Source organism: Gopherus flavomarginatus, chromosome 2 (assembly GCF_025201925.1).
Source record: "Gopherus flavomarginatus isolate rGopFla2 chromosome 2, rGopFla2.mat.asm, whole genome shotgun sequence".
NCBI classification, from domain to species: domain Eukaryota; kingdom Metazoa; phylum Chordata; order Testudines; family Testudinidae; genus Gopherus; species Gopherus flavomarginatus.
Window position 1 is genome coordinate 194,058,991 of NC_066618.1, and position 22,098 is coordinate 194,081,088.

General features: G+C 39.9%; 1 protein-coding gene across 5 annotated transcripts in view; it reads right to left on the reverse strand.

Annotated features, from left to right (window-relative positions):
• The window catches only part of ATP9B (ATPase phospholipid transporting 9B (putative)), a 318,545-nt gene that overhangs the window by 231,405 nt on the left and 65,042 nt on the right, over positions 1 to 22,098 (reverse strand). For 4 of the 5 annotated variants that reach the window (XM_050941785.1, XM_050941784.1, XM_050941786.1 and 1 more), the window contains one exon: positions 3,038 to 3,096. The exons of the other annotated variant lie outside the window; for it this stretch is intronic. In XM_050941785.1, the coding sequence (XP_050797742.1) occupies positions 3,038 to 3,096 (59 nt within the window). The remainder of the gene's footprint in view (positions 1 to 3,037; positions 3,097 to 22,098) is intronic. 5 annotated transcript variants of the gene reach the window in all.

A 22,098-nucleotide genomic window follows, 5' to 3' on the forward strand; every position in this document is an offset into this window, starting at 1 on the left:
AGCAGCAGCTTCCTCTACTCTGCAAGCATGGAGGAGTCTGCACATCAAGTCCTCGTTCCTTCCCCTCCCTCCTGCCAGCTGGTTGGTGGCGTTTCGGGGGCAGGAGGGAGCGGGGAGGAGCTAGGACTCGACGCACAGGCTCCCCCTCCCTCTCCTGCCTGTCAAAGGCTGTAAGCCAGCTGATTGCCCTGGGTAGGAGGCGGAGGGGAGGGGAGGGAAGCCTGCGCTCACAGCTCTCGCTCCTCCCCCCTCCTGCCTCCTAAACACCACAAGCCAGCTGACTGCCCTGGGCAGGAGGCAGGGGGAGGGGAAGGAAACAGGAGGAGCCTGCGCATCGAGTCCTCACTGATCCGCAGGGTCTGCCGGCAGGCGGGAGGCACTGTGGGAAGGGGAAGGCATAGGGAGGCTGCCAGCTGTGGAGAAAGCAGGCAGCCAAGCAATGTAAGAGTGGAGCATTGCACAATTTTAAATGAGCATGTTCCCTAATTGATCATCAACGTAACAATGAAACAATGTTAACCCGGATGACTTAAAAGTGAGGAGTTACTGTATGCCCATACTTCACATGTATTTTCTCATTAGAGAGATTGAACTTGGGGTCCGTTCTCAAACGAACTGGCATGACCAACTGGGCAAAAACAAATATTTCTTTTTTTTTTAAATCAATAATAATTACAACTTGAGACCAAAATCTACTTTAGCCAAAGAAAGAAAATTTAGAGAAAGAGGAGTTTGAGGGTTCCCAGTCTCTCTCAGCACTGGAGTCAAAGATATGGAACAGATTTGGTGCACAGTTCTTTATGCAACTCTCATATTCAAATGTTCAATTACATAAAAAAACACATACATATTTCCAAGAGCCACTGCTTTCTAGAAGGTACACACACACACACACACACACACACACACACCTCTAACACAAATGAAGATCTGTACTGACAATTTTTTTTAAACCTCTGAAAACAAAACTTAGGAGACATATTTGAGAAATATACAAGAATTTTAATTTGCCAGTGAAAGACACAGAACAAAAACAAAATCAAATGAATGAAAAAAGGATAGATTTAAGGCCAAGAGGGAACCACCATGATCATCTGTACTGAACTCCTATATAACACAGTCCATAAACATTTACTCAACAATTCCTTCAGTGAAAGGAAACCAAACTACTTATAAATATAAATGTATATGTTTATATTTAATTAGGACTATATTAAATTCAAAGAAAAAACAAAATTGCTTGAAGATTCTGAAATAAAACTGAACTGGTCTAAAATATTTGTAAGTAGTTAGTATTTCATATGTAACTATTTCAATATACTAGGGCTGTCGATTAATCGCAGTTAATTCACACGATTAACTCCAAAATATGAATAGCGATTAAGTGCAGTTTTAATTGCACTGTTATACAAAATGCCAATTGAGATTTAAATATTGAGGATGTTTTTCTACATTTGCATATATACTGTATTCTGTGTTGTAATTGAAATCAGTGTATATTATTTTTATTATAAATATTTGCACTATAAAAATGATAAATAAAACAAATAGTATTTTTCAATTTACCTCATACAAGTAATGTAGTGCAATTTCTTTGTCGAGAAATTTTAACTTACAAATGTGGATTTTTTTGTTATATAACTGCCCCCAAAAACAAAACAATGTAAAACTTCAGAGCCTACAAGTCCACCCAGTCCTACTTGTTGTTCAGCCAGTTGCTAAGAGAAACAAGTTTGCTTATGTTTACAGGAGATAACGTTGCCCACTTCTTTACAATGTCACCAGAAAGTGAAAACAGGCATTTTTGCATGGCACTTTTGTAGCTGGCATTGTAAGGTATTTACATGCTAGATATGCTAAATATTTGTATGCCCCTTCATGCTTCGGTCACCATTGCAGAGCACATTCTTCCATGCTCGTTTAAAACAAAAGTGTTAATTAAATTTGTGACTGAACTCCTTAGGACAGAATTGTATGTCCCCTGCTCTGTTTTACCCACATTCTGCCATATATTTCATGTTATAGCAGTCTCAAATGATGACCCAGCAAATGTTGTTCATTTTCAGAACACACTGCAGATTTCACAAAACACAAAGGAGATACCAATGTGAGACTTCTAAAGATAGCCACAGCACTCAACCCAAGGTTTAAGAATCTGAAGCACCTTCCGAAATTTGAGAGGGATGAGGTGTGGAGCATGCTTTCAGAAGTCTTAAAAGAGCAGCACTCCGATGCGGAAACTACAGAACGCAAACCGCCAAAAAAGAAAATCAAACTTCTGTTGGTGGCATCTGACACAGATAATGAAAATGAACATGCGTCGGTCTGCACTGCTTTGGATTGTTATCGAGCAGAACCTGTCATCAGCATGGACGAATGTCCCATGGAACGGTGGTTGAAGCATGAAGTGACAGATGAATCTTTAACATATCTGGCACATAAATATCTTGTGATGTCGGCTACAACAGCGCCATGAGAACACCTGTTCTCACTTTCCAGTGACACTGTAAACAAGAAGTGGGCAGCATTATCTCCTGCATATGTAAACAAACTTATTTGTCTGAGCAATTGGTTGAACAGAAATAGGACTGAATGAACTGAATGCAAACTCTAAAATTTTACATTGTTTTATTTTTGAATGCAGTTTTCTTTGTACATAATTCTACATTTGTAAGTTCAACTTTCATAATAAAGAGATTGCACTACAGTACTTGTATTAGGTGAATTAAAAAATACTATTTCTTTTGCTTTTTTACAGTGCAAATATTTGTAATCAAAAATAAATATAAAGTGAGCAGTGTACAGTTTGTATTCTGTGTTGTAATTGAAATCAATATATTTGAAAATGTAGAAAACATCCAAAAATATTTAAATAAATGGTATTCTCTTATTGTTTAACAGCGTGATTAATCGTCATTAATTTTTTTAATCACTTGACAGCCCTATAGTATAACTTTTTTCAGTTTCAAAAGACAGTCAGCATAAGTGTTAATAGTTGGCATCTTTATCGTCTAAAATATATTTAAAAAGCATCAACCTTTTCCACTATGATGAGGTCTCCAACTTGTATGTCTGAACTCTTAACTTGCACTTTACCTTAAAAAAAAGGAGAAGTTTAATCAACTTAAGAAAATATCAGCAAAATCACATGAACACAAATTGTACTTTAAAAGAATATTACTGTTTTGGGAAAACAATGTTATGAAGAACATAAAACTGATCTTTAAAGCTGTATGCAAAATTAAGTAGCTTTAAACTGTCAGACTGTCACCAAATTATTTATCCTAATAATATATTCAGAAATTCTTGTTGTATTTATCATACTAATATAACCAGGTGTTACAAGAATAAAAAGCTGTGGAAGATGCTTGAGTATGATCTACTGCACTAACATTTGGACTGAAAAAGCACATGAAGTCTTTCAACTCATCTAGTACATACCACTTCTGATCCTGACCAAGTCAGAAGTAATTACTTGTATTGCTGCAGAGTGCCCTAACTGAAATGAGCTGCTTGTCAAAGGCCAGTTACAAGCAGGCTGCTTTATACAATCACTAAAGTCATTGTTGCAATTGGCTGTGACTGAGACTAATGCTGGCAGTCACAGTTGAGCGGACACACCAAGCTTTCAATGGTATAAACAATTAACTACTCTCTCATTTTGAAAGAAATACTTCTACATCAGGAAGTTTGCAATGTAGCTCTCTATTTTATCTGTCTTAAGTTAGAAGACTTCACTCTTCAGAGCTGTCAGTCCAGTAACTGCTATGAATGCTAAATTCATATTTTAGAGAAGAAAAACTCAACATTTCTGTAATAATTTAAATCTTTAGAGCACTTTACAAACATTAACTCATAAATCCGCACAACAACTCAGTAATGTAGGTAAGTTTCATTAGCACCATTTGATGGGTGGATAGAAAAGGCAGAGAGGTTAAGTGACTTGCCCAAGGCCACAAAATGAATCTGGTGGGCCTGAATTAAGAGTTTAGGGGTTCCTGTATCCCAGCCCTGTGCTCAAACCACCAGACAATATTGTTTTTCCAAAGGACAAAAAACAAACACACAGATGTCCCTGGAAAATAAAAAGACTAACACATCAAGTATTTATATCCTCTTACAAGAAAGAATTTCAACAGATATCAAGTTTAGCAACCCCTAATTAAGCAGGGAATTTTTCATTTTATATATAATATACACAAATAAAAGCTCAAGAACTGAAATACACGCTAGATAACTGCAAACTTCTGTTCTTCCCCTCAAATTTGATAGACTGAACTAGTATCATGTAGCTTAGAATCAGTCACTGATAGTTATCGCCCTTGCTCACCATGTATTAAAAATAAAACCACCTTTTGGGGAATGAACACAAAGTGAAATTCTTGCACTATGTAACGAAAACTAGAAAAGTGTAATAAAACAAATGAATGTATTAAAACAGTACATTAGCAGTTTAAAATATTAACTAAGGAACAGAAATATTATAGAAAGTAGGCTATTAATGCAGGTTGTTTCATCTATCAGTGTGTAATTAAACAAAACAAAAATGAAAACCAAATTGCAATCCAGAGAGCCCAATTCTGCAAATCCTTATTTATCTGTGAAATCCCCTTCATGTGAATTCAATGTAATTTCTCATGTGAGTAAGTAAAGAGTTGCAGGACTGATGTCAGCATTAAATACGTTTGAGCAATTTTTGAAAACAGGTATTTTTAACACTAAACGTATAAAATAGTAATGGCTTAAAATTTGGGTGTCAGTCTAATTAAAAATAAATGAGCACAGCTCACTGAGTTATCATCCTTGAATACACTTTTTACAGCATCAGGATTTCTAAAAATATGGAAACATCTGAAAAGAGAATTAAGAATTTTGTTTGAACAGAGCATATCCCTCTTCAAGAATGCCAGTCTTCATTACTGACTGATAAGAATCTTTTACATATGTTTCTATTCCTGATTACTATCAAACACTCCTCACCATTACTTTTTTTAAAATCCCATCTCCATGCTGACCCTTAGAACTCAACCACACTCTCAACAGTTGAAGGGAAAAAAGTATCCCCTGACAGAGCAGATGATTGAAATAATTAACGTTTCATGCCTGTAGTTTTTTTGAGGTGCCCAGCAGGAATTTCATGACAACAGCGATTGAAATGAATGTTTTCTGCACAATAATTTTAGTCTGAATCAAGTCTACTAGCAGCACTAAGATCAACCACTAACAGAATATTTTGACTATGCATCAATATGGTAAAACCCTACTACTTTGCACTAGCCAATCAAGACCCTTTACAGATTACTGAATTTTGACAATTAAGTAACATAATTAAAAGAATCAACGATGCGGACCATAGCACGTACTTAACTAATTTATGCTGACAAGTTTCTAACACTATTAAAATGTCTCTTAGTAAATATGCTATTTGTGAAAGTAATTAATTCTTAGTAATGTGACCTTAGAATCTCTGAGTGCGCAAATGACCATTTTTTCTGTGAAATATCAAAATTTGGGTCAGTGACATGCAGACTATTAATGAAAGTTAATTCAGTAATTGTTAAACAGATGTGTTCTCATCTATTGAAACATTCCAAAATATCCTTCATTTGTTTGTTCTATTTCGCATTAATGTATTTTTTAAGTCAACTTAAGGCTCCCAAAACTTAACTAATAGAAAATTTTTTAATGTTCCTGTCAAACAGATAGCTAAGGGTTAATGTTCTTTTACCTGTAAAGGGTTAACACAGGGAACCAAACACCTGACCAGAGGACCAATCAGGAAACAAGACTTTTTCAAATCTGGGTGGAGGGAAGTTTTGGGTGTGTGTTCTTAGTTCTTGGTTCGGTGACCCTCTTGGCTCTGAGAGGGATCTCTCTATTTCCTGGCTTTCTAATCTTCTGTTTCCAAGTTGTAAGTACAAGGATAGTAAGACAATAGGTTTATATTGTTTTCTTCTGTATTTACATGTGTGTAGTTGCTGGAATGTTTTAAATTGTATTCTTTTTGGATAAGGCTGTTTATTCATTTTTTTCCTTTAAGCATTTGACCCTGTATATTGTCACCTTAATACAGAGACTATTTTTAATGTCTTTTTCTTTCTTTTTTATATAAAGCTTTCTTTTTAAGACCTGTTGGAGTTTTTCTTTAGTGGGGACTCCAGGGAATTGAGTCTGCAGCTCACCAGGGGATTCGTGGGAGGAAGAAGTCAGGGGGGAAAAAAATCTCTTTGTGTTAGATTTACTAAGCCTGACTTTGCATACCCTCTGGGTGAGGAGGGAGAGAGATTAGATCTCTTGGTACTGGTGTTTCAAGGACTTGAAGCAGAGAATATCCTAGAGTGCCCAGGGCGGGAGAATCTGGGAGGAGGTAAGGGGGAAGGGAAGTGGGTTATTTCCCGTTGTAGTGAGACTCAGGGCATCTGAGTCTTGGGGTCCCCCAGGGAAGGTTTTGGGGAGACCAGTGTGAGCTAGACACTAAAATTTCTGGCTAGTGGCAGCGATATCAGATCCAAACTGGTAATTAAGCTTTGGAGGTTTCATGCTAACTTCTCATGTTCTGAACTCTAAGGTTCAGATCTGAGTAGGACAGTTATGACAGTTCCCTTTATCCAGTCATGGTCTTTATCTAGGCAAGTTTAGGTTCAGTAACATTAAGAGATATCTTAGGGAGCGGTACTTATTTTCAAGACTTTAAATTCATTTTCCATTTTTAGTCCTAGAAAATCTCTTGGTTTAGTTGGTTCCCTCACTTTTTCCATCTACATTGCAGCCCTTTATTTTCTTCATATTTTACAATATATATATCCTAAAGTGTGTGAAAAATCCAGCTGTAATAACTAATTACATTCAATGTAAGTGACAAATATGAGAGTTGTAGCCTTAGACCTATGCCGTATATTCTCTCACTTAAGGCTCAAAGCATCCAGGGATACCAATCATATTGCCACTAACAGCACTTTTATTCAGTTTAAGGCTCTGAATTTCCCTTCTGTGGCATTCCCTCAGCCCTCCCCCCACAACCACTACCACCAAAAATATCACATTCTAGCGCAGAGGTGGGCAAACTATGGCCAGCGGGCCATGTCTGGCCTGCAGGACTGTCCTGCCCGGCCCCTGAGCAACTGGCTGGGGAGGCTAGTTCCTGCCCCCTCCCTGCTGTCCCCTCCTCCCCCGCTGCCTCAGTGTGCCATGCTGCCAGTGCTCTGGCCCACCGCTCCTGCTGGGTAGCATGGCATCATGGATGGCTCCAGCATTGTAAGGGGGTAGGGAGCAGGGGGTCCCAGGGAACAGGGAGCAGAAGGTGGTTGGATGGGGTAGAGGTTCTGAGGGGGGCAGTCGGGGGATGGGGGCAAGAGTTGGATAGGCATGGGAGCCTCAAGAGACCTTAGAATCTTGTCGGGGCAGGGGTGTGGATAGGAGTCAGGGCAGTCAAGGAGCAGGGGAGGTTGGCTAGGGGGTGGGATCCCTGGGGGGCAGTTACAGGTGGGTGGTTCCTGGGGAGTGATTATGGGCAGGGGGGTCCCGGGAGGGGACAAGGAGCAGGGAGGGGTTGGATGGGTTGGGGGTTTTGAAGGGGGCAGTCGGGGGCAGGACGTGGGAGGGAGCACATAGGGGGCGGGGGCCAGGCTGTTTGGGGAGGCACAGACTTCCCTATCCGGCCCTCCATACAGTTTTGCAACCCCAATGAGGCCCTCGGGCCAAAAAGTTTGCCTAGCCCTGTTGTAGTGGTAGCTACATAAAAGGTTCAAAAGCCATTAAGTCTCACAAATAAGTAAAAGGAGAAAATGCAAAATCATCACAGTCTGTGGGGTTATCTTAGGCAGGCAAGAAGCAACTAAGGATGGCTGTAGGTTTGTAGGATAGAACTTTCACATCTTTTCATGCAGTCCTAACAAATCCTGGAAACTTTACTGTTCATAATGAGTTACCTAACCCCTTACTCCAAGTTTAAAGGTAATATTAACATAGTAAATCATTAATATTAAACAGAAATCCATTTTGTGAAATATCTTATTTATCCCACTTTACATTATACATTTATAATTTTATATTTCATTGTTATAGTTGAAACAAATTTTGGCCTGCGGAGCACAGATTATTATTTCTTCAAAATGAATTGAAAGATAGATAGGAAATAGCAATGTCCTGTTAAAAGACATCAGTAGAACATGGCTCAGTAATACAAAAAGTAGTTTAAAAACTTGAAACATCTACAAACAATACTTTCCTTAGTCTGTCAGAAGGAAGAGTCATATACCATTTCAGAGAACATTAAAATAATGCAATATTACATCTTAGTGAAGGCACATTTAGAGGAAAAAAACCATGTTATTCACTGCATAAATTATTTTTGCAAACTATTTTTCCCTCTAAAAACATCTCACTAGCTAAAACATTCTTTACCATCTGTGTAATTACCAATAAAAAGTCCAAAGCTGTCAGAAGTGGCTGCGCATCTAGACTTTATAGTCCACCAAGGCACAAGCCTTTCGCCTAAAGCGAATTGCATAGAACTAGAACACAGAAATAAGCGTCTATAGTAATTCATTACACTCAAGAGAAAGACATTTGAAGTGAATTGCAATGATTTGAAAAAACTAATAAATATCTCATATGTGCTTACAAGTATTTCCTACTAAAGACCCTAAAATCAAGGTAAACAAAATATGTAGCTGCTGTAACAGAAAGGACACCATTCACCTTTTTATGGCACACATTCTCTAATACATAAATATTATGCTGATAAAACAGTAACTTTTCTATGAAGATAGGATTTGACAATAATATGACATGTGACTATATGATATCTTATGCACTGTACTCTACTTTAAGGACTATCCCTTTCTGAGCTGGTCATAGCCTTTGCCCCTAACCACTAGTATAACTATGTGTAGAAAGAATAGTAAATATGGCAGGCAACCAGCTTGGCTTAACAGTGAAATCCTTGCTGATCTTAAACACAAAAAAGAAGCTTATAAGAAGTGGAAGATTAGACAAATGACCAGGGAGGAGTGTAAAAATATTGCTCAGGCATGCACGAATGAAATCAGGAAAGCCAAATCACACTCGGAATTACAGCTAGCAGGAGATATTAAGAGTAAAAAGAAGGGTTTCTTCAGGTATGTTAGCAACAAGAAGAAAGTCAAGGAAAGTATGGGCCCCTTACTGAATGAGGGAGGTAACCTAGTGACAGAGGATTTAGAAATAGCTTTTTTTGCCTCTGTCTTCATGAACAAGGTCAGCTCCCAGACAACTGCACACTGGGCAGCACAGCATGGGGAGAAGGTGACCAGCCCTTTGTGGAGAAAGAAGTGGTTCATGACTATTTAGAAAAGTTGAACGAGCACAAGTCCATGAGGCCAGATGCACTGCATTTGAGGGTGCTAAAGGAGTTGGCAGATGTGATTGCAGAGCCATTGGCCATTATCTTTGAAAACTCATGGTGATCAGGGGAGGTCCTGGATGACTGGAAAAAGGCTAATGTAGCGCTCATCTTTAAAACCAGGAAGGAGGCAGCGCCGGGGAACTACAAGCCAGTTAGTCTCACCTCAGTCCCTGGAAAAATCATGGAGCAGGTCCTAAAGGAATCAATTCTGAAGCACTTAGAGGAGAGGAAAATGATCAGGAACAGTCAGCATGGATTCACCAAGGGCAAGTCATGCCTGACTAACCTAATTGCCTTCTATGACGAGATAACTGGCTCTGTGGATGAGGGAAAAGCAGTGGACATGTTATTCCTTGACTTTAGCAAAGCTTTTAATACAGTCTCCCACAGTACTCTTGCCAGCAAGTTAAAGAAGTATGGCTGGATGAATGGACTATAAGGTGGATAGAAAGCTGGCTAGATCATTAAGCTCAACGGTTAGTGATCAATGTCTCGATGTCTAGTTGGCAGCTGGTATCAAGGAGAGTGCCCCAAGGGTCAGTCCTGGGGCCAGTTTTGTTCAATATCTTCATTAATGATCCGGAGGATGGCGTGTACTGCACCCTCAGCAAGTTTTCAGATGACACTAAACTGGGAGAAGTGGTAGATATGCTGGAAGGTAGGGATAGGATACAGAGGGACCTAGACAAATTAGAGGATTGGGCCAAAAGAAATCTGATGAGGTTCAACAAGGACAAGTGCAGAGTCCTGCACTTAGGATAGAAGAATCCCATGCATTGCTACAGACTAGGAACTGAATGGCTAGGAAGCAGTTCTGCAGAAAAGGACCTAGAGGTTACAGTGGACAAGAAGCTGGATATGAGTCAACAGTGTGCCCTTGTTGCCAAGAAGGCTAACGACATTTTGGGATGTATAAGTAGGGGCATCGTCAGCGGATTGAGGGACGTGATCATTCCCTCTATTTGAAATGGTGAAGTCTCATCTGGATACTGTATCCTGTTTTGGGGCCTACATTACAAGAAGGATGTGGAAAAATTGGAAAGAGTCCAGCGGAGGGCAACAAAAATGATTAGGGGCTGGAGCACATGATTTATGAGGAGAGGCTGAGGGAACTGGGATTGTTTAGTCTGCAGAAGAGAAGAATGAGAGGAGATTTGATAGCTGTTTTCAACTACATGAAAGGAGGTTCCAAAGAGGTTGGATCTAGACTGTTCTCAGTGGTACCAGATGACAGAACAAGGAGTAATGGTCTCAAGTTGCAGTGGGGAAGGTTTAGGTTGGATATTAGGAAAATCTTTGTCACTAGGAGGGTGGTGAAGCACTGGAATGGGTTACCTAGGGAGGTGGTGGAATCTCCTTCCTTAGAGGTTTTTAAGGTCAGCCCTGGCTGGGATGATTTAGTTGGGGATTGGTCCTGCTTTGAGCAGGGGGTTGGACTAGATGACCTCCTGAGGTCCCTTCCAACCCTGATATTCTATGATTCTTGAATGGAAGGTGTTAAGCGCAGTGTCTGAAAATGTTGTCAGACACCTACTAGCCTAAGAACTCAATCTACTAATCAGAGTGTTTTTTAAAAAAACAGGGAGATGGGAAAAAGGTTACAAGCAAGTACTATTCAAAGCCCATAAAGAGGATCCTTGTATTTCTACTAGTATGCTATCATTGGGACTTCCTTTCAGGCTCTATCTTTCATATGGAGCCTATGGTTAGTATGTGTAACCAATTTAGAGCTCCAGTGAGAAGGAGCCTGATTTATCTATCTCTTCCAGCCTGATTTTAGAGTCTTCCCCCACATAACTAACTCCAGTGCTTACCTCTGCTGCCATTCATAGCTTTCCCAAGAAACAGGATGAAATTAACGTTATTCTTGACAATGTAAAATGTGACCCAAGTGGTTCTGAATAGTAGAAATGAATCTGACTATCAACACCAGGGCTTTCTGTTTGCAGATTCAGGAAGATATCACTTGATCAATTCACATATGACAGTTCTGTTTAACCACAAAGACCAGATTTCTTTTTTAAGTTAAGAGTTTAAGTTCGATAGAAATAGAAGGCTTTTGTCACCTTTTTCACTCTCCCCAGCTAGTGGGTTTTCAAGTCAGATAAGTGTGGGTCTATGCAAGATATTTTCAATTAGAATTAAAAATTTCCACTGAGATGAAATAAACAATTTCTGAAGTTAACCAGAGAGAAAAACAAAGCAGTGATGTACATCCACAGCACAATGATCATACAAGTCTTTTCAAGTTTTCTCTTTTCTAAACAAAACAACAACTAGTACCACTTTTATGAAAGTGGAGAAAATTCCAGAATTATGTAGCCTACAGCTACATAATAAAAAATACCAATTGAAATACATGTTAACATTTCCTCTCTCTAAAGTAGTAAACATTACTACATAGATCTTAATTCTGAAGACTACAGTGTTAAAGAGATGTCTCAATATGACAAAACATTCAGGCTCCATAAGGAAACTTCAATATTTGTTAGATACTATGTTTATAGTACAGTCAAATATAATTGCAACTTGGAAAATGATTTCAAAAAGGTTGGAAAAAATATGAAATTGTTCCCATTTTAAGCAACTGAACACATATAAAAACAGTCTGCAGAGAAACACATGCCACAAGCAGTGACATTGCACCAGACAAGATGAAAAGCATGAACATCCTGGTTTACAGAAAGAGCATGTCCTGATAGAGAAGTAATATAGAATATTTTGTGGCAAGACAGCTTTTAAGGCAATAATGGTTGCTAAGGCTAATCTACACTAGAAGTGCTGCAGCTGCGCTGCTGTAGCAAGCCTGGTGAAGACGCTCTGTGCCGACGGGAGAGAGTTTGCCCATCAGCACAATAAAACCACTTGCATGAGAAGCGGTAGCTATGTCAGTGGGAGAAGCTCTCTCACCGACATAGTGTTATCCATACCGGCACTTAGGTTGGTGTAACTCAGTCGCTTAGGGAGGTGGCTTATTCACACCCCTGAGCAACATAAGTTACATTGACATAAGTGGTAGTGTATACAAGCTCTTAGAAAGTTAACCAAGCAGCCCGGTATCTAATAGAGGGAACCAATAGTATTAACGGACCTACAGCTCGCTACTTATTGCTGAAGGTGACTTTTCATTTAAAAAGGAATGAGCAAGATTATGCGTCAACCAGTAGGGAGTGGAGAAACAGGAGGATGGCTCCTGAGTCTGTGCAACTGAAGTGACACTGGCTCCAGAGACACATATAAGGAAAATGTATCTGGATTTACCTGATAATTACCCCCTTTTTAGCAGGAAGATAAAAAGAGATCCTTAACAATGGGGTTTAACCTCTTTGAAACATAACGAACCAAGGGCAGAACCAAGCCTGTCAGTCACTGGCAGAGAGAGTGACCTAACCCTTGTTCCTTTTAACTAGACTACAACTATCAACGTTTTGTATTATCTAAAACACAAAAATAACTAATAGCACTTCTAATCAATGGGAGAAAATTCCTGGCTATTGCAGCTCTGGCATTCTACGCCTAATGAGTTATTTAGCACTTTCCAAAAAGTGATTATTCTGTCCATAGGCTCCCCATCAATTTTCCTCTGGAGTACTTCAATGACAACAGAAGTTGTTCTGCTCTCACACTGCTCTACAAGTACAGAGCTACATGTGCCAAGAAAAACAAACAAAACACATTGCGTCCTATTACCTGAATGAGAAGTAAAGGGTATATACAAGTGTTGGATATAAATTATGTCTGCTAGGAGTATTTTCCATTGGGATGCACCCTAGCAATGAGAATCAAAACACTATACAAACTAGAAGTCTGAAGTACAAGAAGCCTTTCCAGGCTACTACAGCCCTGGCAGAAAACATGGAGATTACTTCAACATTTAACCCCAAGATTACTTCAAAGTTTGCCCTCAATAATGAGACTGCCACGGTGCTCAACTGGAATCCACTGGTGAGAATTACATTTCTGTGTGAATGGCTGTGCCCTTTACCCAGGAAAACAGTACTGTATTTTCTTTCTGTAGGTTAACAAAGTCAAATTAGAAAATTTTATAGAATGTGTTAGCAAGTCTTCCCAGACACTTGGCTTTTGCAGGAATTTCCTATTTGGGCCTAATGGATCCTTGAGAGATTTAGCATGCAAAGGGATACAACATTCTCATTTGGATCCAGCATGCATGGGGAAACAGCATTCTCATTTGGATCTGAAAGGGAAGAAATTCATAGTATTCTCTTCCTTTTCCTGACACTTATTTCCCCTTCTCCTGTTCTGCAAGATTGTCCAATGGAAGAACTAATCCCACAACTCTTCTGAGAATTATCTCAAATATACTACAGCAAAGAGTTTCACTTAAGTCTCTTCTTTCTGGACCATGGCTTCTGACTAAAACAGATGGCCGTCCTCTAAGAACGAGAACAGAAGTTTTCCAGATTTTCCTCAATTTTTTGATATTCCATGCTTCACAGCTTTAGGCTTCTAATACTAGAGAGTAAAGGGGAGACAGCTTAGAAAGGAATGTAGGGCTGTAAAACTCCTTAGAGAAGATGCAATACAGAGAGATTAAATGTGTTTTGTGCCTTTTCTAGCTGGATTATTATGCTTTGATTTTGGCAGCTCTTTCAATTAAAGGGAAAGAGAGGAGGCATCTCTGAACACAAGGACATAAGAATGGCCCTAAGAGTCAGACCAATGGTACCTCCTTTTATTTTAAACCTGCTGCCTATTAATTTCAATGACCCCTTCTTCATTTGCTTTGTGAAGGGGCAAATCTCACTTCCATATTCACTTTCCCCACACCATTCATGACTGTACAGACCTCTATAAATACGCCCCCCACTTAGTTATCTCTCTTTTCTAAACAGAAGAGGCTCAGTCTTTTTAATCTCTCACCAAATAGAAGCTATTCCAAATCCCTAATTATTATTGTTGCCCTTTTCTGTACTTTTTCCCACTCTACATTTTTTGAGATGGGTGACAAGAACTGCATGCAGCATTCAAGGTGTGAGTGTACCATTGATTTATATATTATGGCATTATGATATTTTCTGTCTTATCTATCCCTTTCATAATGGTTCATAACATTGTTAGCCTTTTTGACTGCCACTACACATTGAGCAGATGTTTGCAGAAAATTATCCATGGTGACTCCGAGATGTCTTCCTTGAACAGTGACAGCTAATTTAGAACTCATTATTTTATATGTATAGTTGGGATTATGTTTTCTCATGTGCACTACTTTGTATTTATCAGCACTGAATTTCATCTGCCAACATTCATCTGCCTTTATGCACTTCTCCACCTGAACTGACTGCTCTGAGGGAAGACACCCCTGCGTCAGTCTAGCAAAAAGTGGCCTTGCGAGATACCTAGTTTCTTTAGCCTCAGAATATGGATCTACTGTTTCATCACAGAAAGTGTAGGGCTCCATCCACACATTCCATAATATGGGAAGAAGAAAGGCAGATTTTTCCTTTCTACTTTATCTATTTTTGCCCATCAAGAGGTGTTGAAGGGGGAGTAGTTGTTCCAGTGCCTAACTGAAAGAAAAGGTATGAAAAAAGCCCATAGACAAACCTGAAATCTGGCTGCAAAGCTATGAATGGACTAGATCACTTTTACATGTGTCCGTTTCTGCTCTGCAGCAGAGACATCTGGAAAGCTTCGCTTAAGCTGAAGAGGGTGAACAAAGCTGATGGGATCTGCAGTGGCTGCGTCACTCCCTGCCAGAGACTGACAAGTCTGGTCATTCCACTCTTAAGCCATGGCAGTCTGAAGACCTATTAAGGATCTGTAGCCCTTTCTATCTGGAAGACAAATTGCCTTTAGCAAGTGTCTTGGTAACAGACTAGGACAAGAAAATCAAAATTGTAGAAACCAGTTTAAGACATTCAAAAAACAGGCTAAGAATGTAGACAGGAGACACCTGAGAAGATGAGTTCATGTGAAGGATATGGAAGACAAGGGCATATTTGGCTCACATATCTATGAAAATCCAAGAATCTACTGATATTTAATCTCCTGAAACAAAGGAAGTGACAGAAAAGACCAATCTTAAATAGCACTTTTTATCACCTCTGGATTCTCCTTATCTTTATAGTACAAATATATAACTAATAGCTAAGGCTGAAATACTCTTTTTTCTTGAACAGGCAGCCTAGCACGTAGCAGTGAGTACCACTGACACTGAGAACTCTGATTCAAGACATTTTCTGATTAAAAACAAAAGCTCCAAAACGTCAGCAAGTCTTAATGGGAGACCAGTATCCTGTAAAGTTGACATTTCTTATTCTAATAATTATAGTCAGGTCATAAGTTGACATGCTTGGCTTTTTACTTGCCAGTTCCAGGGCCACCCGGGGAGGGTGGGGGACAAGAGGGGCAATTAGCCCCAGGCCCCGGGCTCCGCAGGGGCCCCCACAAGTTTTTCAGGGCCCCTGGAGCGGGGTCCTTCACTCTTGCGGGGCCGGGCCCTGGAGCTTCTCCCGCTCCCGGTCTTTGCCGGCAGGGGAGGTCCTTCCGCTCCAGGGCGGAAGGACCCCCCACCAGTGAATTACTGCCGAAGCGGGACGTGCCGCTGAAGTGCAACCCGGTCTTCGGCGGTAATTCGGCGGCTGGGGGCCCTTCCATTCCGGGACCCACTGCCAAAGTGCCCCAAAGACCCGCGGCGGGGGCCCCCCGCCGCCACACAGGGCCAGCTCTAGACATTTCGCCGAGCAGGGGGCACCCTGCCGCTTGCCGGTCCTGCGGCTCCGGTAGACCTCCTGCAGGCACGCCTGCGGATGCTCCACCGGAGCCGCGGGACCTGCGGACCCTCCGCAGGCATGCCTGCGGGAGGTCCACCGGAGCCGCCTGCCGCCGACGGCCCCAGGCCCCTGGAATCCTCTGGGCAGCCCTGGTCAGTTCACACTACCCAAGGGATAAGTCTTTACATAAATATCCCCATGTAAGTGCTGAAAACAAAGTGTTTGACTATGACAACACTGTATAGAGAGACGTATAAAGAGGTGTTCATAGATAATTCGCCCTGCAGTAGACTTTTTTTTTGGTACATGTACTCTATACCCAAGGGTAAATTGCACAGCAACACTACACTATTGCAAAATAATTGGATCAGCTAAAAGTGATTTTAAAAAAAAGAGATAAATGACAAGGAAGGAAGGATCGTTAGGTCGGTGGAATGGATTCAGGATTCATCAACTCCCACTTTTCCTATGGGCTTATGTGACCATGGGCAATCTACTTAACCTCTCTTTACCTCAGTGTTCTCATCTTCGAAATGGGAGTGATAATACCTATCTCAAAGGGGAGAGCTGAAGTTTACATTTTCACAGAGCTCTCTGAAACTGTTGTATAGATGATGCTATATAAATGGAGCATATTTTTAAAGTGCAGTTCTACTCAAAAAAGTAACTGTCTAAAAATGTAATCCATTTCCATGTTTTATTGGGTCTTATGATCAGGTGTGCACAAGTAAAAAGATTTTATTTTCAAAATAAGCTTTGCAAATTTAACCTAAAATATGAAACTGAATTTCTTCATTCTCATAAATCATTGCTACTAATAAAAATTCTATAGACCAAATGCTAAATTATGCCTATGCTAATTATATTTACAGTTGTAAGTATCTAATGTAATTGTTGATTTTCTCATTGTCCACAAAAATAAGCTTTATTAATCTTGCTATGCTCTTCACCTCAGTTGTTGCTTGTGGCAATGAATTCCACAGATTCTGCAGGTTTTTTAAAAGTATTTCTTTTGCCAGTCTTAAATATGTTATCTCTCAGTATAATTGAATGTCCCCGCTATTACTGCTTTATTGGAGAGGGTAAAAAGGATTTACCTGACCTATTTTCTTCTTTATTTTATATACCTTTATCATGTGCCCCTGTATTATAGTCTCCTTTCTAATCTAAACTCCCCATATCTTTTCAATCTCATTTCACAAAGTAGTTTTTCCATGTCTCTAATCATTTTCTTAGCTCAGTAGTTGCACCATAGTTAAGGTTGCGATACACAGTTCAGTTTTAACATGAGCTTTAAATCTTTATTTTGTAAATATCTAATTGAAATAAAAACAAGAGAGAAAAATAGTCACTAACCTATTCTGTAACTGTTTTTCTTCACGATGTATTGCACATGTCCATTCCACTAAAGGTTTGTGCACACCCAATGCACTAGAAACAGAGATTTTTCTCTTAGCAGTACCTGTCAAGCCAGCACATGTGCCCTTAGCACTCTCCTACCATTGTTCAATGACATAAGGGACAGCGCTGCCCCCAATCCCTTGTTCCTTCTTACCTGATAGAGATTCTGATATAAAGGGGAAGGAGTATGACACATGGAATGGGCATTGACAACACATCTAAAAGAACAGTTACAGAACGGGTTAATAACCATTTTTTCTTGCTCGAGGAACTGCATGAGTCCATTACACTTCAGGTGACTCACAAGAAATTCAATCTTGCAGAGGGTTTCAGAGTCTACCTGAACAATGTAGAACTACTTGTCCAAATTTTGCAACTCCTCTGGATTGCTGAGATATGTTGCAGATTTACAAATGTCCCTGAAAGATACCTCAGCCAGGAAAGCTGTGGAAGCTGCCTGGGTTCCTGCATGGTGAAGGTACTTTTGCAATGTCACATCTCAGACTTATGCAAAAAGAAATCCAGAATGAAATCTTTTGCATAGGAGATCAGAAGGCCTTTTATCCTGTCTGGAACTGAAATAAACAGCTGAGATCATCTAAATGATCCTGTTCTACCCAACTAAAAAGCCAGTGCTCTTCTGACATCAAGATCTGAAGTCTTTCTTCATTCTTATGAGAACTGAGTTTAAGGACAGCATGTCAGTAAGTATACTGCTTAATTGAGATGGAACACCGGGACCTTAGTTAGGAATATCTAGGAGGACATAATATACCTTGTCTTTATAGAGCACTGTGTAAGGAGGGTCCATGACACCAATGCACATAATTCTGCCCCTCTTCTCAGAGATAATGGCTGCCAAGAAAACGACCTTCTTAAACAGATGCAGCAAACAATAGACAGCCATCAGTTCGAAGGGTGAACCTTACAACATTGCCAGTAACAAATTCAAGTCCCCCAGGGAGGAGAAGTATGATCTATTGACACAGACTTAGAAAATACCCGGCAGCCCATCCCCAGCTGGTGGGTGGAATGCAGAAATAGATGCCAGGTGAACTCTAAATGAATTAGTTTTCCCTCAGGTCAGAGACCCCATAGGTTGAGGGGGTAGGAGGGTTGCCTTCCTCTGCAGCATAGGGCACAAATCATTTGCTGGTTTAAACTAGAGTAAATGGTCGATTCTCTATAATTTGAAGTCTGTAAATCATGATTTGAGGACTTCAGTAATTCAGCCAGGGATTATGGGTCTATTATAGGAGGAGATGAGTGAGGTTCTGTGGCCTGCAATACTCAATAGACTGCCTGTAGGCCAAATGAGGCCCGCCAAGGCTTCCTGTGTGGCCCACTAGCTCACCTTAAAACATTTTTATAATTAAATTCACGAACAGCGATGCGCTGCCTATCATTTGCCTACGACTTCCTTAGTAAGTAACTTAGTGACAGTACTTAATTTGTAATGAAAGAGGTGCCTTGGCACTGACCTGGCATAAGTTAAGCACTGGCTGGATGGCCAGAGAGCAGCAGCAACTGCTGGCCAGGCACCCAGCTCTGAAGGTAGTGCCACCCCCAGAAGTAGCGCAGAAGTAGCAAGGGTGGCAGTATACCATACCATGCCACCCTTCCTTCTGCACTCCTGCTGGCGGCGGTGCTGCCTTTAAAGCTGGGCAGCCAGAGACCAGTGGCTGCTAGCCAGGAGCCGAGAGGTGCAGGGGCTATGAACTGTCATGCCTAGGAAGTGCCAGGTCTCAGCCCTGGCAAGCCCCAACACAAATTGAGCACTGGTTACTGGATCTTGAGTTCCTGCAATAGCACTGGCTACGACTGAGCTCGGACGCTACCCATTTTTTCATAAGTGATGGAAATGGAGTAAAAAATGAATGTGAGCGGGAGCAAATTTTGCAAAGTTGACAACGAAAGCCGAACCTTTTAACCCAAACTGGACAGTGGATTTTCTTATTATGCCACCTCATTTAAATGCAAAACCTTTGTATTTAATATGCCAAAATACTGCACTCATCTATAAAATCATCAACATGAGGCGCCACTCTGAATCAAAGCATAGTAACTTCAATGCGGCCCATCCTCCTGGCAATGCTGAAAAACGTTATGAAATTAAAAATCTGAAGTTTTTGTATCACACTTAAAATGTCACTCTCAGAACATTAGCAACTATACAGGAAAAGCAATAGCTGCTTTTCTTCAGATAATGCTGATACTAGCGAAAAAGAAAAGGCCTTTCCTGGATGCTGAGCTTCTGAAGGAGTGCACCTTGGAAATGCTGGAGAAGCTTTTCATCAGAGATAAAAACAAATATGACATTGTGAACTGTTTGAAGCAAGTTCTCTTGTCTGATTCCACAGTAGTGATATGATTGGAGGTAACTGTCACCACTGCTTTCCGATTTAAAAAATGCCAAATGCCTATCTCTTGCAGTGGACAAATCAAGTGATTTAAGTGACACTGCCCAGCTTTCGCTGTTCGTTAGATTTTATGATGGTGAAATTGTCAAGGAAGAATTTTAGTGCTTAATACCACTAGAAACAAAAACTACAGGAGAAATCTTTTTTGAAAAGGTGAAAGTCTTTTTTTTTTTTTAAATGGTTTTGAACTGCAAAAGTAAACTTGCTTGTTACAGACTGAGGTCCCTCCATGACAGGGAAAGAGCAGGGCTTTGCTTCACATTTGGCAGCGATATATCCTTCATTCAATACACTGCACTGGATCATTCACCAGACTGTCCTGTGTGGTAAATTGTCTGAGGGCTTGAAAAAAAAGCAATGGGCATTGTGATTAAATTAATGAATTACATATGCTCAACTTCTAGCTTGCAACACTGTCTTTCTAAAGCTCTTTTACAAGACATTTCAGCCAAATACAGTGACCTGTTGCAGTACAGCAACATTTGCTGGTTAAGTAGAAGGCACCTGCTGCAGAGGTTTTGTGCACTTAAAAAATAAATGATCAAATTTCTTTCAAACCACAAGACCAACAAGGTCTACGAGTTCCCGGAATTTACGAACAATGTCCCTTTTATGTCGCAGGCAGCTTTTCTGTGCTTTAATGGTCACTTGAATTCACTCAACTTGCAGCTCCAAGGCCATGCAAGCAATATCAGGGATCTGTTTGAAAATGTGTGTGCCTTTCAAAGGAATCTTGAAATCTTTCAGGTAGACTTAACAGGAAAGATGTTGCACATTTCTACATTGCATGTCGTTGTGACAGATGCAACTTCAATTAAAATGATGCAAAAATTACTAAACAATCTGATCGAAATTTTAAAAAGTTATTTGAGAATTTTAAAATTTCAAACAATTTGCTTCTATATTTTGATTCATTTGTTGTCTCTGCCAATAGATCTTGTCCTTCTGAAGCAAGGAACATTCCGATTCAATTGATGAAGGTGCCTTTCAATTAGAAATTTTAAGGCTCCATGGCTGAGATATCTTGAAGGCTAAATTCAGAGAAGTAGAACTTCATGATTTCTGGACTCAATATAATGACCAGAGTCAGAATAGCCAGAAGCTAGCCATCTATCTTTTAACAATGTTCACATCAACGTACCTCTGCAAATCTGGATTTTCTACCATGAACATTATAAAAAAAACAACATAGTAATCACCTGACAGATGCGCATCTTCACCAGTTCATGTGCCTTGTCCTGACCTCCTAAAAACCACTCTTCACAAAGCTTGCCAGAGATCAATGTCACACCTCCCATTAGAGATTGCCACAAACACTGGTAATAATACTGATTTATAAACTTCTTTAAGTACTAGTCTCTCTATCTTTTATGTTGCAAACAAAGTCTTTATTGGCCACTGAAGTTGTATATCTTTAATTTTATTTTTTTATTTTGTCACCAAATGGCTTGTGTCTCATCATAAAATTCTCAAATTAGCCTGTGATAAAGCTAATTGAGTATTACTGGAGTAGATGATCACAAAGCCCCCTTCTGGTCTTAAAGTCTATGATTCTATATCCTAATACTTGTATGTTCTGGTTTACTAACGAATATCATCTAAGGTCTTAAATTAAAGCCAGGGTCACACTGGTTATTCATATCATTGCAAAATGATACTATGTATGCTGAAAGTATGCTCTTGGATTCTGTATCACAGTAGAGGAGGTAAAACAGGTTTTCAGTCAGACAAGGGATGTTTATGTACCTTTGTCTGTCAAAATGTAAATTAAGTATTGTCTCATTCACAGTGGGTCTCCCATCACCCTTCTAAGCTAAATGCAGATGAAACATTGCAAGAATTTTAAAAAGGAACTAACAGGTAGGGAGACACAGCAGGGGACGAGAACTTTATTTTGAGAAACAATTCAAATAGTTTGCTGGACTATATTTAGGGAACAAAGATGACATTCTGCATCTAGGAATTAAACAGGCAGTGTATTAACATTTATGAAAATGGGATCACAACCAGCTGTGGTTAAAGATGCTGCAGAAGGTTTCTGGTGAGATAAACTTAACTAGATAGAAGATTAACCTAATAAAGTTTAATCTCTAAAAAGCATGTTATGATTTTGTTTTATATGTTAACTTTTTTCTCCATTATCCTTACTCACTAC